Source organism: Zootermopsis nevadensis, unplaced genomic scaffold (assembly GCF_977971745.1).
Source record: "Zootermopsis nevadensis isolate Lab colony 2312 unplaced genomic scaffold, Znev_1.0 Znev_ptg000009l, whole genome shotgun sequence".
NCBI lineage: Eukaryota > Metazoa > Arthropoda > Insecta > Blattodea > Termopsidae > Zootermopsis > Zootermopsis nevadensis.
This window is the reverse complement of record NW_028259141.1, coordinates 8,538,557-8,554,552: the sequence shown is the minus strand read 5'-3', so window position 1 is coordinate 8,554,552 and position 15,996 is coordinate 8,538,557. Positions and strand designations below refer to the sequence as shown.

At 34.9% G+C, this 15,996-nt stretch overlaps 1 protein-coding gene across 2 annotated transcripts; it reads right to left on the bottom strand.

Annotated features, from left to right (window-relative positions):
- Positions 1 to 3,069: 3,069 nt before the first annotated feature.
- On the bottom strand, positions 3,070 to 15,517 carry LOC110839545 (ATP-dependent RNA helicase DDX42). 2 transcript variants are annotated; one of them, XM_087345943.1, is made up of 9 exons: positions 15,439 to 15,517; positions 14,862 to 15,101; positions 14,000 to 14,251; positions 12,197 to 13,097; positions 11,781 to 11,921; positions 9,984 to 10,134; positions 9,096 to 9,188; positions 7,888 to 8,264; positions 3,070 to 7,807 (listed from the first exon to the last, which is right to left on the bottom strand). In XM_087345943.1, exons 1-9 carry the CDS (start codon positions 15,504 to 15,506, stop codon positions 7,676 to 7,678), a joined length of 2,355 nt encoding a protein of 784 aa, XP_087202069.1. In that variant the 5' UTR covers positions 15,507 to 15,517; the 3' UTR covers positions 3,070 to 7,675. The 2 variants fall into 2 exon arrangements, with proteins under 2 accessions (XP_087202069.1, XP_087202070.1); XM_087345944.1 differs by having other exon boundaries at positions 15,356 to 15,451.
- Positions 15,518 to 15,996: the final 479 nt, after the last annotated feature.

The following is a 15,996-nucleotide window of genomic DNA, read 5'->3' as shown; positions in this document are numbered from 1 at the left end:
AACTAACAGATAAAACTGCTAATTTGTATACATATTTACTGTTGCTGTCTTCACATGTAATGGACTGTGTCTTAAGCACCATGTAGATGTAATTACTGGTGAAAAGATGTAGTTGAACTAAAGGGGTTGGTTGATGATGAGGAGTAGATAGGGAGGGGGCAGGTAGGCTGGTAACAGTGGTGGAGGGAAAGTACAGTCTTTAGGTATTACTGGAGTTTTATTAGGATTTCAAAAGTGGGGTTGTTGCTATCTGGATTTGTTTAACTGAAATTAACACCTTTTTTAATGCTACATATACAAGGAATTTTTCTTGTGTGCTCATGCTTAAAACTCTTAAAAAATAGGAAAAAAAGTCTCAGTACTGGAATGTTATAATACTTTCAAGGACAAATTTAAATCAGATATATATGTTACTATAAATACATACACAGGGTATACCATTCAAGATGCAACCCAACAACAATCATATTGTACGGTACAAATAATTAAATCAGAAGCATGTCCACATCATTGGCACTGACAATATTCTGTGTGACACTCAAAACATGCATTCATTCTCAAGTATTTCTTCACACCAAAATTAATTTGCTACTGTTTTCAAAGCATTTAGTAACATGTCAAGAAAGTACTGAATAAGACAACAATATATCACCTGGAAACAAAACTTTGGGACACAGTGTTTGTGTGTGGCAAGTGGACACTGAGCAAAAGAACAGCTGTAATTATGGCCATAATAATCTCAAGCAGTGAATCAACTGCAAAAATAGGATATGGTTGCTAGAATTCAATATTGGCATTGGTATTGTCATTAGTGTGAGTGAAGGGGCTGTGTTTTAAATTGAACACCTTGTTATTAATATGTGGTCCCCCTTGGTGGACTAGTGGTTAGCATGCTCGCCACTGGACCCAAGCTTCAAACCCAGCCAAGGTGAATGGATTTTTAAGGGTGATAAAAATCAGTAGCAACTTCCTTTGGAGGGGAAGTAAAGCCAGTGGTCCCATGTCGTAGATTTATGGCATGTAAAAGAACCTTACGAGCATGATACAAGATGTTTCATAATCAAGATTCAGCAGCCATTTCTCACCAAAGTCTCTCCTGATTCACTACTAGATGGTTCTAGCAGACAAATCAGGATTGAGTAGAAACTGTGCAGAGGGAGTGTGCTTGTCACTCATTACTCAAATGCACTCTTCAAGACTAATAAGGACAAGTTGCCAGAGCGACTGTCCCAGAACGGGTCAATAGGCCCAATCCTTGTAGTAGTTGATGATGATGATGAGTTATTAATATGTTCTACTTGATACTTTGTTCTGCATGGCTCACACAAATAAAAGTAATCAAGCATAAGTGTCCACAATAAAATTGTTTTTTTCCAATGACTTGTAAGGACAAATGTTTATGCTGAAAAACAAACTTTTCTGTAATAATATATAGTGAATTACTAATTTACAATTACATCTCAGAATGCATACATGAATTATCCTAAAAAAAATTCCTATTTGCTTCACACTGCCACATTAATCAGTTCACTAGTACACTATAGTGCAGTTTTGCTGTAAATCAGTGCTTTACATGATAAACAGAAACACACATCATTTACAAAAAAAAAGTACAGCAGGGGAGATATGGGATGTGACAATGGAAGGCTAAATAAGTGTAGTCATTTACTATAATGACAGGAAGTAATACACAGATATACAAAATCGTGTTGACATTATCACAAGGTTATCATTGCTCTCTGATAGATACATGCTGTATGTCACAGCAAGCTTCCTGTATAGCAACATTATTGTTTTAAAAACTGTGCACATGATAACAGAAAATGGCATCTGTCCAAAAATGCTTCCAGGTACTGCTATTAGAAGAAGTCACATTGTCACATTTAATTTTTCTTTCACACTGAACTAGATTAACTGAATGTCACAGTTTACTAGTTCACATTCCTGCTTCATATTTTATAAGTTTAAGATAAAAACCCCAGTTCAAATACTGGTTGTTATGAGATGTCAGAGGGAATAGATGCAGTATGCCTGTTAACAAGTTTCAAGATTACTTACAATCATTCTAAAATATTAGAATTAATTTACAGAAATTCTGAGTGCATGAATTAGTATGCCTATAGGTTGACATACATGTTTTATGTTATCCTGTCAAATCGATTTAATTTAAATTTTCCATACAACACAACAGACATGTTAATGTTAATCTGCTGTAGTTTATGATATTTACAATTCAGATCAAATTCAGTGAATATAATCATCATATGGGAACTTACCAATTATTAGAACAAAAAGCCACAAAGGATATAATTTCCTGACTGAGATTATGATGCATGTCAATAACCAATTTCAAAATAATTTTGTTCATATTATAAAAGCTTAATAACAGCTGTTCCATACTCCTTGGGAATAATGAACAGTGTGGAATGGCCATTAAACTATTAGTGTGTAAACAGATAAGGAACAATAAAAGTTTGGATATATTCAAGCATGTGGAATTAGTGACACTAAATTAAAGTCACAAAAAATGTATATGTGAGAAAAGTATAGTTGGTATTCATACAAACTAAAATTGAATGAACACATGATGGTCAGAAATAGTGTTCTGAAAACGTACAAAATAAAACTTGTTTGTTCTTTCTGACAAGGCACATCTGTGTAATTTTAGTATAACATTAACTTAAGAGACACAAAGAAACGTAGAACAGTGATAAATAATATCATTCTCATTATTTTAGACATGGTGTTTATTCACATGCATTGTAAATAGTTTGGGAAGTTGGGATGGCATCTGCTAGTCTTATTCTTCTACCTTATAATAATCACTTAGTGGTCAGATTCATGCCTCAACCATTTTACTCCTGAAGAAAGGGCCTCAATTGTATCATTCGATACTGTAAATCTAATTTCATACCACATAATATCCAAGGAAAAGATGTTTTGTAAAATTACAGTTTATTTTCAAACACATTTTATATTTCCTTTCGCTTCTTTTTGTCTAGCATATTAAGAGAAGTTTTCTTTGATTTTACTCTTACACTACCACTTACTTAAAAAAAATACATCCCCCACTGGAAAAAATATATATTCACATAATTTATTAGTACAGTCTGATAAATTTTAATGTTATTACAAATTCTTCATAATTATACATAAAATAATATACACAAGAAAATACAACAGTGGATTGTAGTCTTCTTGGTTAACACACTATGTGGTCCTATATGTTATTATTACCAATGCTTTGGACAGCCAACTGCCTCCATCTTCAGGGTACCATCGGTAACCACCCACAAGATTACATGATGCCATAGCCCAAAAGACCACATTTCTACCATTATAAGAACCTACAATATCAAATAAAATTGTTTTCTAAAGTATATAGATAAATATCTGCTTCTACAGACACTTTAACTCCAGCAGACAGTCTTTCTTTGCACTGCAAAACAGAAACACAGCAGCCATTGCAGTTTCAGCTAGGAGCAGAAACACATTTTCTTTTAATGCGTTCATAAATTATATAGCAGGAGTTACTTATATCCCAGTCAATGGATGAGAATCATGACTAAGATTTATAAAATTATATTCATACCAGCACAAGGGAACAGTCATTATAAACTGTGTACAAACAACAACATAGTCCACACTGGATACACAAACGGCCCAATTCTTTTCTCCACTTAAAAAGGGAAACATGTCAGTACTCTAGTGATAAATGGTGTGTGATGAGTTTTTGACAAAAAGAAACCCTTCAAAACATTTAAAACAATGTATACTCTTATGAAAATGAACAACAAAAATGAATGTAATAGAGAAAACTTTCCTCCAGTCCAAGTTTCATACGAGATTCTGTTTTCCTATATTTCGTATGAAAAGTGACTGAATCAGATTTTTGTTACTACTATTGAATGTGTTTATAAGAAGAGGCTACTTGCAACCCTACTATACACTTTAACTTTAATAGCTTAAAGTTTGCAATGCTCACCTCTAAATGATGTCCATAGTCAGTAAGTCCACTATAAAAACATTCTATGTGAATTTGTTAATATTCCAACTGAATACAAACCATAATATAAAAAAATACATATGTTGGTCAAAACATTCTTATTGGTCCAATTCCTCCAACTGTGCAGAATAAGTAATGAAAAATACTTGAGATTCTAGTAATACACACACCAGTTAAACAGCCAAAAAAATTTACACAGAAATGAAAATTCAGTTCCTTAGTGTCAAAGAATTTAAAACATTTCAGCTTCCAAATGTGGCTACTCACATCAGATTTAATGATACTCTACCAATGAGGCCATGATCATATAGTAAAATCTTGAACAAGTCTATTTCAATGACAATGATCACTGGCTGACCTTCAAGTACAAGTACACTAACATACACACTAATTTTGTGTAAACACTGGCAGAAAGTGGGGAGTTGTTCCAACGTATAACAGGCAGTAAATAGTACCTCATATTTAGGTAAGTGTAAATGGTAGTGCTAACACACTTTTCATATTAGCAGCTTCATGTCTACAACTTGAAAAGTGTCTTGAGTAATACAAAATATCTCATACCTTGTATATCTGTTTTTTATATGAAAATCTAGCAGCTGCAAATTCTAAAATGTAAGAGACACTAAATTATGTAAGCATAAGCCATAAACTCAAGACTAATAAGGACAAGTTGCCTTGATCAACTGTACTGGAATGGGCCAATGGCCTGATCCTTGTAACAGAGAAAATGAATGAATGAAGCCATAACCAGCTGGCTTAGGGAATACAAAGGTTCATCACCGAATTAACTGAAGCCCTCCACTGGTCCCTGTCCTGGGCCAACAAAATCCAATCGCCTTCAACTCCTATCTCCCACAGATCCTGCCTGACATTATCCTCCCATCTACATCTAGGTCTCCCCAGCGGTCTCTTCCCCTCAGGCTTCCCAACCAATACCTTGTGCCCGCCTCTCACTCTATCCACTCGTGCCACATGCCCTGCCAATCTCATTTTTCTTGACTCAAATCACCCTGGCAATATTGGAGGAGTACAAATTTTTAGGGTCTTCATTATGCAGTTTTCTCCATGCCCCATCTTCTTCTCTCCTAGGCCCAAAAATGAATGGAGCACAAACTCCAAAATCAACAACCAAGAGCTGCAGTGTATTCAAAACTATTTATAGCGAATAAATTATAACATGAATGATAAGAATTCTCATCACATTTAAAGAAAATTATTACTAGTGAACACTTTTGGAAAGATACAACCAATTACAAAATCAGGTATTATGCAACTGAAGGTTCATCCATGCTGCAATAATATTATACATTATTGTTAACAAAATCTATTAATGTATTCATTTAAATTTATTTTGTAACATTTCTAAACACACTCCATGATTCACAATGGACAAAGTGGAAAGGTCTCATACAAAAGGATTAATATAGCTCTTTATATATCACTTATTGGAAGGATAAATTATTACGGAGGAACAGAATTTACTGCTGTCTAGTGGCAAGAGTCTATATTATGAAAGAGTACTTGTACGTACCATCAGGATATAAGCTTGCACAGAGAAACTCCACACATTATTACTGTGTGGATAGAAAATATTAACAGAATAAATGTGTGCACAGCAAAACACACGTTTGCACATAGATCAACTACCTCCACATATCTGCCATTACAGAAACCTCTATATGATAATAAACGTACCTTATGTAGATTCATAGGTAAATGAACAAAGTGACTTTTCATCTTATTCATTTATGGTTTTTAAGATAAAATAATATTTTTAATATATCATACAATATGTAGATGGCTCCCTTGTTATCTGTGCTTGTAACAAAAATATAACACAACAGGATACATAATGACAAGACTGGCTCTACACATGCAATGTCAGGTAAGTGGATAACTATATATTTACCATTTCTAGCAAATTATTTCTTTACTTCTGTGACGAGTACACACTGAAAATGAAAATTAGCAATTAAAATGACATTTGATTTACGGGAATAAGTGTATAGTCAGACAAACTCAAATAATCCACTGGAAATAAAGATGTATACATAATAATTGTCTAGAAGTTGGTTTACAAAGGATAATGTACTCGTAAACTTATTAAAATATAGTATTTATTATCTGTGTCTGTGGAGTACATTATGCTTGCTGTGCTTTATGTCCCTCATGCATTTCAGAGACTACCATACTTCTAAGTTATACAAACCTTTTCAGCTTAGTCATTTAGATTTTAAAGTGCTTACAATTATCAAAAAATATGAAGTAACACATAAACAAAAATACCAATTATGCTTTATATAAACAAAAACTGGTATACTGATCTATGATGCTTACCTTAAAACAAGTTTTGATTACATTCATAACCTTAAAAAGTGTTCATTTTGGTAAAAGAATTAGGTAAAATAACTTTAACTATCATATATTTCCTCTTTATTATCAACTGGTTGATTATACATCCTATGTTGACTAAATCTGGATCTGAGGTATCAATACATTTCAACAAATTGTACAAATTCAAATATACTGTATAGATTTTGACACAGTCCATCACAGAGTCCTAATGTTCCATCCCATGCAATCAAAATAATTGACTTACAGTCAACTGGAAACACATTACTTATTCACTCTCATAATAATATTATCAAAAAACCATATTAATAGCCATAATGGTGAATCAGACAAAATTATTTAATTTCGCCTCAGATATTAGAAAGCTCTTATGAAAAACAGTGTGATACACATGATTTGACACTGGTCGCATAAGGACACATGACAAGAAAACAGTCTCTCACTAATTTACAAATACAGAATGACAGAATATAGTCTTCTTTTATATTAAACAGATGTCATGTAAATACAGTGAATTCCCAAACATTGTAAGCCATAAAAGCCTTAACTTCGATGATCCATCTACTGACGAGCCTACACAGTGTCAAAACCCAGAACATCATCCATCTCACAGCCGTGAAAACCTCAAATCTCACACAGTCAAAGTTTGTGAGAAGCAACACACAGTTCAGAAAAAGAGGAGAAACATGTGTAATTATTAAGCTAATGTTAATATTTATTATTGGTAATTATCACATACCTACGATCTCAGAAATATTTTTATTTCATGCTTCATTGATGTGCATTTCCAGTATGTTGAGTAAATGTTGCATTACATATTCACCAAAATATTAATTTCTAAACATATACTTCTGAAATCATGGTGTGTCTTACACAGTGAACTCTGCATTTAAGATTTCTCTGGAGGACAATAGATCTGAATATTAAACTGAGAAAACCAACAGATGGAGGAAATTTAACATTGAGATTACTGCTTCTGCAATCCACGACCTACCAATTACTGTGCAGCAAAGTTACCTCTCCATTTTAATTGTTGACATTAAAAAATAAATAATATGCAAACTGGGTCATTCCATAAAAGATTAATGAAACATCTGGAAACTATCAAAACATTAAATTACAGAAAGAAAGTATCACTTAGAACACTGAATGTCTACAAACAATAACATCCCATCCCTAGCATAAGATGTTAGTTAGCTATTAGGTATGTATAATACATACCTACATCTTCTGAACATATAGAATATTCTAAATCCTCTGGTAGAAGATTCAATAGTTTCAGCAAACATCCCATCCAACAAAATGGAATGAAACGTTCTATGAGTTGTCCCAACGACTTTTCTTGGCTCTTCTTTCTGTCTTTACTGTTCCAGTATCAGTTGGTGGTGGTAATGGTGGTTGAGGTTGTTCCCGTGTCTGCTCCCAGGTATGATCAGAGGATGCTGTAAACTAAGGGAATCACCCCATTCAACACTTGTAACATCAACGTACAGATCAATTAAGTTTAAGCCTACATATTGGATTCTCACCTGACTCATATATTGGCTTCTAAATGCTGCCTTCATCGCGGAGAGCCTGTCCGTACCTGGACCAGTGCGAACTGGTTTTGGTACCATTTCTGTAATGCTATTAGGAACCATTCCACTGCCTGTATTAGCAAGACTATCTGATGCCCCAAGTCCAGGTCTCTCTCGGTATCCCAGGCCTCGCCCACCTACATTCACTCTCTTTCCCTTTCCACTCTTAAAACGAGATTTGCGGAACCATGCACTCTGCATGGCCAAATCAAGAAGACTTTGGGGAACATCTTGATTTGCACCTTCCAAGTTACGCACCAGATGTCCCGCAAATTCTTTGTCTTTGTCAGTAACTAGAGTATATGCAGTACCTTTCTCTCCAGCTCGACCTAAGAAATGAAATCACATTTTAAGTTTCAATTTTAAAACCTTATTACTGAATTTCAATTGTACTTTGCTCTACTTTAAAAAACTGTACTACTAGAAGACAGTCTGAATGTTTATTTCTTTGTCAACAACAAAGACTATACAATGTTGAATTACAGTATTATTAGTGAACAATGATGATGACATTTTTTAGAAGGTAAAATGGTAGCAGTCATGATGTAATTTAATTTGTTATCTCGAATTTTGCCTGGTGGGACTAAGGACAACCAGAAAAAAACACACAGTAATGACAGTTGGTCTCTGGGCTAAAATTTGAACCTGAAACCTCAGAGACATGATGCAGGAATTCTAACCAATTGGCCACATCATTCTGTAATTCCGAATGTTAATGTGAGATCAGTTTATATAATAATAACAAGAGAAGCACTTGCCAAAGCACTGGTTTATGGAGATTAACAGAGCAGGGCATTTCACCAACCACCCTCTAGACAGAGTTGACAGAATGTTTCAAGTGCTTTTCCCTTTCTCATTAACTATATAACAGAAGCACAGTCCTTCTCACAAAGAAGATACAGTATTCACTCAGCTAGTTAAGAAATTACATACCAGTGAGACACAAGGTTCATTTCCATGAACACAAAATTCAACCACTGCACCTTATCTTGCACCTGATAGACTCAGTTCACACCTTCAAATCATACTTCTTTACGATCAGCAATAAAAATATTTATTCAATAAAAATATCAATAACAACTCTAAACCACACTTTATGTAACAATAAAACATACTGCTTGTGTCACATACTTTTAAATTCAAGGTTTCATTAAACCTACCTGTTCTTCCAATTCTGTGTGTATGCGTATCAATATCTCTTGCCACATCAAAATTCACCACTGTTTTGATGTGAGGAAAGTCCAATCCACGAGCTAATTAAAAGAACATAAAAAATCAACATACTAAAGTAAAATAATGCATACAGATTAAACATGATATAATACAACTGGAAATCTCAATTGCTATAATAAAAAAATTACTCAGAACTGAACTGTGAAGGAAAAATATTGCCATATGATAAACACATATGTCACCAGTTTTGACTGTATGTAATGGAAGCTGCAAGTTCATAAGACTTAAGCAGCCCATCCACGTGCGAGTCTGGCTCAACAAGCATGACTCGTGAGCAGGGCTCGGATATTTTTCACCACACATGCATAGCAGACTCAGCTTGTGACACCCCACCCACAAACTAGTTTGGCTCAATGGAACCCGAGCCAAGCCGGACTCGCAAGCCAGACTCGTACGTGGATGGGCCGCTTTAGACATTTATCAGATATCAAATATGCTTTACAAAAAATGATCACTCCTGAAGGAGAGAAACATCTGTTCAACAGTATTACTTCAACACACACCATTTGTGGGTATAATTTAATTTATCAAACAACACTGTTGTGTAATAAAGCACTTGTATGATCTCATGCTGTTACGTTATCAGAACTTATCCTTACATGACTCAGAATGCAAATGTTTACTTGCCTGAAATTGATGTGTGCAATGTGGTTAACAGCTGTAAGTAATCCTGTCACCAAAATGTGAAAGGGAACTCACAAAAAAATACATGTAGTTTGCAAGGCACATATAGATAATGATATTCTGCTGATGATTATATGCTCTGATGGCAAATTATGAGCAGTAGTAACATATTCTACATTCCAATTACTCACCTGCAACATCTGTGGCCACAAGGAGGTTCACTTCCTTCTTCTTGAACTGTGTAATGACTTTGTTCCTCTCAGTCTGATCCATGTCTCCGTGAAGTAGAAGTACATCAAACTCTTTCAGTTTCAGGTTGTTAGCAAGTTCCTCAGCGTTCGCCTTCCAACCAAACGGCAAAAACGAGAATGCTTATTCATTGATATGTCATCTTACGTTGGAATAAGGTAAGTTGGAGACCAATAGATATGGAAACAAGCATCTACCTGCAACATTGCAGGCAGAGAATGTGGAAACAACCCACACAAGGAAAACTGTTTTAGCTAATAATGAGTAGCTGCATACACCAAGCACTTACGTATGTAAACAAATCTGTCAATGCTGTATAATCTATTTCCTTCAATTACTAATCTGAAAACTAATGAGTATGTAATCCTCCTTCCATCATGTTAGTTTTAGTATAATTAGAACTATAAAGTCAGAGTTCAATTCATCAGAGGAAAATGTACTTCGAATGCTGAACAGAAATTTTCCTTTGGAACATTTATAAGATTGGATAAAATAAAAGTGTTAAATACTTCACAGACATCCATATTCAATTTCCTTTTACTGTGCTAAGTGAACTCAAAAATACAGCTTTAAATATGATGTACAACTTTCAACATTTCATTCCCCCCCCTGCAAATGAAACATAAACTACTTCTGTTAACAAGCATGACTCCTCTTCCAAAGACGAGACTAGAAGATGAGAAGCAGCTTACCTTTGCAGTACATATGAGTACTTACTCTAGCAAACGTTTCACAAATGTAATGTTCTTCAACATTCTGTAACTTCAATGTTTTTAATGTTATAGTACACGTGTATTATACAGAGCAGATAAAAATAAATGCTAGTATTTCAAACATGAAATACTTATTCCCTGCTTTAGGCACAGCTACAAAACTACACTGTTGTCCCCACCTTTCAAAGTTCCGTTTCTCCTCTTTAATCATTCCCCTACTAGCAATTTCACGGCCCGAGTCATGTATGCAGTTTACAAATGTCCTTGAGGTCAGATGGCAGTAATACAACAATAAGTTCAGTGTTTTTTGTGGTTCAACAAGTTCAATTCAATAACTACAGCATACAATGAGTTCAGACATGTATATGGAATGAATCCGTTGGATAATAAATCAATTAGATAATGGTACAACTTCAGAGAGACTGGTAGTGTTCAAAAGGAGAAGACAGGATGACAGAGGATGATGAGCACATAAGACACTTTTGTAGTGGGGAGCAAACAGAACCACACACATTAAACTTATGTACTGACAGCAGTGTAATTACACGGCTATGTGTCGAGCAGTGAATAAATAATTTATGTAGAATATTACAGATTTATTTTCATCTACCACACATTATTGGCAATATTTAAAATTTTGTATTTATTAATATATCAATATGACAACTGCATTATGCTGCCTCTTTATGACATGGTTAATATGAAAACAATATCGACTCTGCGAAAGGGGACATTAGTTACAAATTTACAACTCGCTCAGTTATTCCAAAATATTCCACATAACCATCATATATTCACAGTTTTGACACTACAAAAATAGCACGATAATGGGATTGTTACACATGTAACTACAGTAAGTAAGCATAATATTACATGCACAAAACTAGTAAGACATGAAAAATTACAATGAGATGACTCCCTCATTAACTACATTATAATTCAGCTCTGATTTTAATACCTAAATGAAAACCTAGAACTATGTTAGACTCATTAGCAAACAAACTTTTTTTAACTTTGGTAACACACCTTCTTTGTGACAAAAATAAGAACACTCCCTGAAGTCATAAACTGGACAATGCTATTCAAAAGCCAATTCCATTTCGCTCCTCCAGCTGATAACAGCTTGACAATCTGTGTCACATCTGTATTGGCTTCACCAATATCTCCCTGCAAAATAAAGCGATATTATCATCTTCCTCAGGGAGTGAGCAATCTTGAGACATTTATTTAAAATTAAATGCACACAGACAGTGAACAGTTTTACTAAACAAATTTTGAAAATACTTTCATTTCCACATTTCATCTCCTCCAACAGTCACATTTACAATGTCCAGAAAATTATAGCTGAAAAGCAACAATGTATAAATACATAAATGGAATTATTTTCTGATATAAACACAGAACACAGCCTAGACAAGCCAAACACAAACAGTAATACTTACCTGAACTATCCTGATGGGATCAATCAATACATCTCTTACTAGTCGTTCAATCTTCTTCTTGAATGTCGCACTGAAGAGTAACGTTTGTCGGTCAGGTCTCACATGATTGCAAATCGATCGAACTTGGGGTTCAAAGCCCATATCAAACATCCGATCAGCCTCATCCAACACAAGAAATGTTACTCGCTGAAGGTTGGTAGCCTTCATCTTGACAAGATCAATCATGCGACCAGGGGTCGCTACTACAATCTCTGCTCCATCTTCAAGAGCTTTTGACTGTTCCCACTTGGAACCACCACCATAGCAACAAACTACTTGAATGTTATAAACTTTACCAAATTTCTTAGCTTCAGAATAGATCTGCTGTGATAATTCTCTTGTAGGAGCAAGAATCAGTCCTATAGGTCCATCCCCTGGTTGGAGTTCTTTCTGATCCATTATATGTACCAACATAGGCCAGATGAATGCTGCCGTTTTTCCACTACCGGTCTTTGCAATTCCTATTATGTCTCGACCGCTGAGGGCTGCTGGAACGGCCTGAGCCTGAATTGGAGTTGGCTGAGTATATTCAGACTTCCGAACTGCCTTCATCAGTGCTTCATCAAATCCAAAGTGAGCAAAACTACTAACAGGGTGCGGTGGTAAAGGACCTGTCACTTTAATTCCAAGTTTCTGACGTAACTCATCCATCTGATTCAGTGTAAGGCTAGTTATTTCTTCATGGACATTGTAAAAATTCTTCTCAAATTCAACATAATCTATGTCTGAATGATCAATTGGAGGCAGAGGATCAATTTCTTTGCTCTTCTTTGGAGCAATAGGATTACCATCTTCATCATACTCTATCTCCTGATCTGATTCGTCATTCTGAACACCTGCCAAAGGATTTTCTTCCATGTACCTGCAATCAAGGTAATGAAAAATCATCTCTTGCTGCTGTATACAATGTATACATTTCCATTTGTTTTATTCAGAAGTAACAAAATAAAATGTAATAAACAGTTCTAAAAATCTACCTTAAAATTCATTCTATTATATTATTAATTGATCTTTTTTATGAAAATGCTAATATTAGAGACAATCTCAACAATAATTTGTAGATAAATTATAAAAAAATATACAGTACTCCAACCAGCATATAAAAAAGGACAATATTTATATAGAGTTAAAAATACATAACTACTATACCTTTCCTAAGTCAATGCATGGAACATATTATTAATGGCAGAGAAGAGATCATTGGAGAAATCTATGCATATTTATTAGCTTATCTGTGGAGTTGGTTAATTTTATTTTTCTCTATTAAGGTACAGCACAAACACAGTCATCTTTACCTTTGGCAAACTCCTAGTGCTCTGAAGAATTAATGTGTGCAACAGAAACTGAAGGAAGATCTACGGGAAACAGATTTTGAGAATGGAAAGTTGACACAACTGGCTTAGGATCATGTTCAGTGACAGACTTTCTATTACTATTACCAAAGAATTAGTTTAGTTTTATATTGTTATCCATTCAAATTATTAACATATACATGGGGAATTTCCACTTAAATAGGTTTGAAATGAGGATTAGAGACAGTTTTGTGGCTGTTCTGACTCTTCAAGCTAGTAATAAGAAAATAAGACATATATATTTTTGTAAGACTTGAGGTTCTCACAGCGGTGAGTATGAAGATTTCCGTCTTCTGGGTTGTCTCACTGTGTAGTCTGGTCGATGTTAACCAACGTTTCAGAGGTCATACTGCCTCCGTCATCAGGGCGATGAATTATATATATTTTTATCACTATAGCAAATTGTACTTACCTGTAGTATGATTCTTCTACATCTTCCTCTTCAATATCATCTCTTATTCCTTTTTTCTTATCTTCCTTTTCTTCAATTTTATCAGTTTCTTTCTGAACCTCACGTTCTATACCAGCCATAAAAGCATCCAGAGGATCTTCCTCTGAATCAGAGCTCTGACCTCCTTGTGGCTGATATGATGGGCTGCCCGGTGCTGGTATGTATTCCAGAGTCGATGCTGGTGTCACATGTTCATCATCTTCATCAAAATACCTAGCAAATGGACAAAATTCATAAAAGTAGTTGTGCGACATCTTTGCAATATCTTCATAAATTGTGAACTGTCACACATTACATATTCCTTAGAGCTATGTTCTACCCTGCAGCACACACACACTTGTTCCAGTGCTCCTACTACTGTTGGAAACATTTCTGGAAGTTTCTCATTCCCATGCTATAAACAAGAACATTATTGCCCCATCATCTGTCTCTGACAACACATAAGAGAGTAACAATCGACCAGGTCCTTCTGTTAGTATGAGTGCACCTCAGTATATAGAAGAATGTTTGAATTATATGAGTAACCCATATGATAATACAGTCTTTTAACAGCAGCATTTAAGAGACTGTGTTATTACACCTACATACATATAGCCCTCTTCTAGACAACAGGTGACATCAATGAGTAAATTAGCCACTGGATAAATCTTTGGCTATACACAGACTGTATACTGCACTCAAGATAAACAAATTGCATCATAAGAAACTTTTATGTGGGATATAAGAGTCTGGCTAAATTGTGTACATTAATATAAAGATGATGCTTGGGCAGATCGAGAACAAGTATTGTCTGTATGATTTCAGAAAACAATCTCACACTTACTCCTCCTCAGTCTTTGATCTTTTCCTTGGCAAACCATAACTTGCAGCAAGTGCATTTTGGCTGATAGCCGACATAGTTGAGTAACCATGTTTGCTAATTGCACTTGAAGGCGGAGGTGGCAGCTGGCTTGCCCGATCACGTTTTAGCTGGAATCCTGAAAATCCAAATCCACGCGGCTTCCCGTCACCACCTCGGCTGTAACTCATCCTTGATAACTCCCAAAACGTCTGTGGCTTAAAACTGGACAAAATCAATAACATAAATTTAGTCGTATCCTTTAATGTGCATTAATAAGTGACTGTACATACAGAAGAACGTTTCACATAAACATAATCTGTTCTACTTGAATATCTAGGCTTTAAATTAATTATATTTGTCAGATTTTAACATAAATAAGATCGTAAATCACTCTTCCATAAAGCTTGAATGAAAGTTATTTTTAAGATAAAATAATGTACAGTTTGGTAAGTCACATAACTACCTACATATAATACCTATCTCTCTTAAATTAAAACCAAAAAAGACTATTACGAAACTGGACTACGCCACACTTTAATTATATCATACAAATTCTAACCATATATCGCAATTCCTTCTTCTCAATGCGGCATGATCCTTTAAACAGATAGCAGCACCTAACCACATCTGTGGCAGCACCGTACATAACGCGTATATTCGAATCGGCGGATTAAATTGGCGCAAAATTTAAATAAGTTCCTATTTGCACTGAAAACGACAATTGTTAATACTCACCAATTAATGCGTTGAAATAGTATTTATATTGCCTGTAATTCATTTTGTACTTAAGGAAAGGAAATATATAACGAGTGACAGGATAATGGAGAGTACTGCATGTGTTGTTTTGTGGTTTGTCTTATTGTAGCACCACTGCCACCGGGTATAAACCCAATTGCAGTCAATAATAATAATAATAGTTTCACAATGAGTATAATTTGACTATGGGCAGTTTTACTAAAATTTTTGGCACATTCCAATAAAGGGCATTTTATATTAAGACCTTCAAACTTTTCTTCAAGCGGAAGTTATTGGATGGGGAATCCCCAGGAGGGGAGCTCCCCCGCGGGAACTGTTACTCCATTCGTAATTTTTTTAGGTTGTTTATGATCATAAGTTA

Bases quoted from the DNA above. Each gene is read 5' to 3' on its own strand.
- LOC110839545 (XM_087345943.1), bottom strand. From the start codon at position 15,506: ATGTGGTTAGGTGCTGCTATCTGTTTAAAGGATCATGCCGCATTGAGA. The intron at 15,102-15,438 runs GTTAGAATTTGT...GATTTTGTCCAG, and splicing joins AGAAGGAATTGCGATATATG to TTTTAAGCCACAGACGTTTT. The intron at 9,189-9,983 runs GTGAGTAATTGG...TCTTTTAATTAG, and splicing joins TGTGGCCACAGATGTTGCAG to CTCGTGGATTGGACTTTCCT.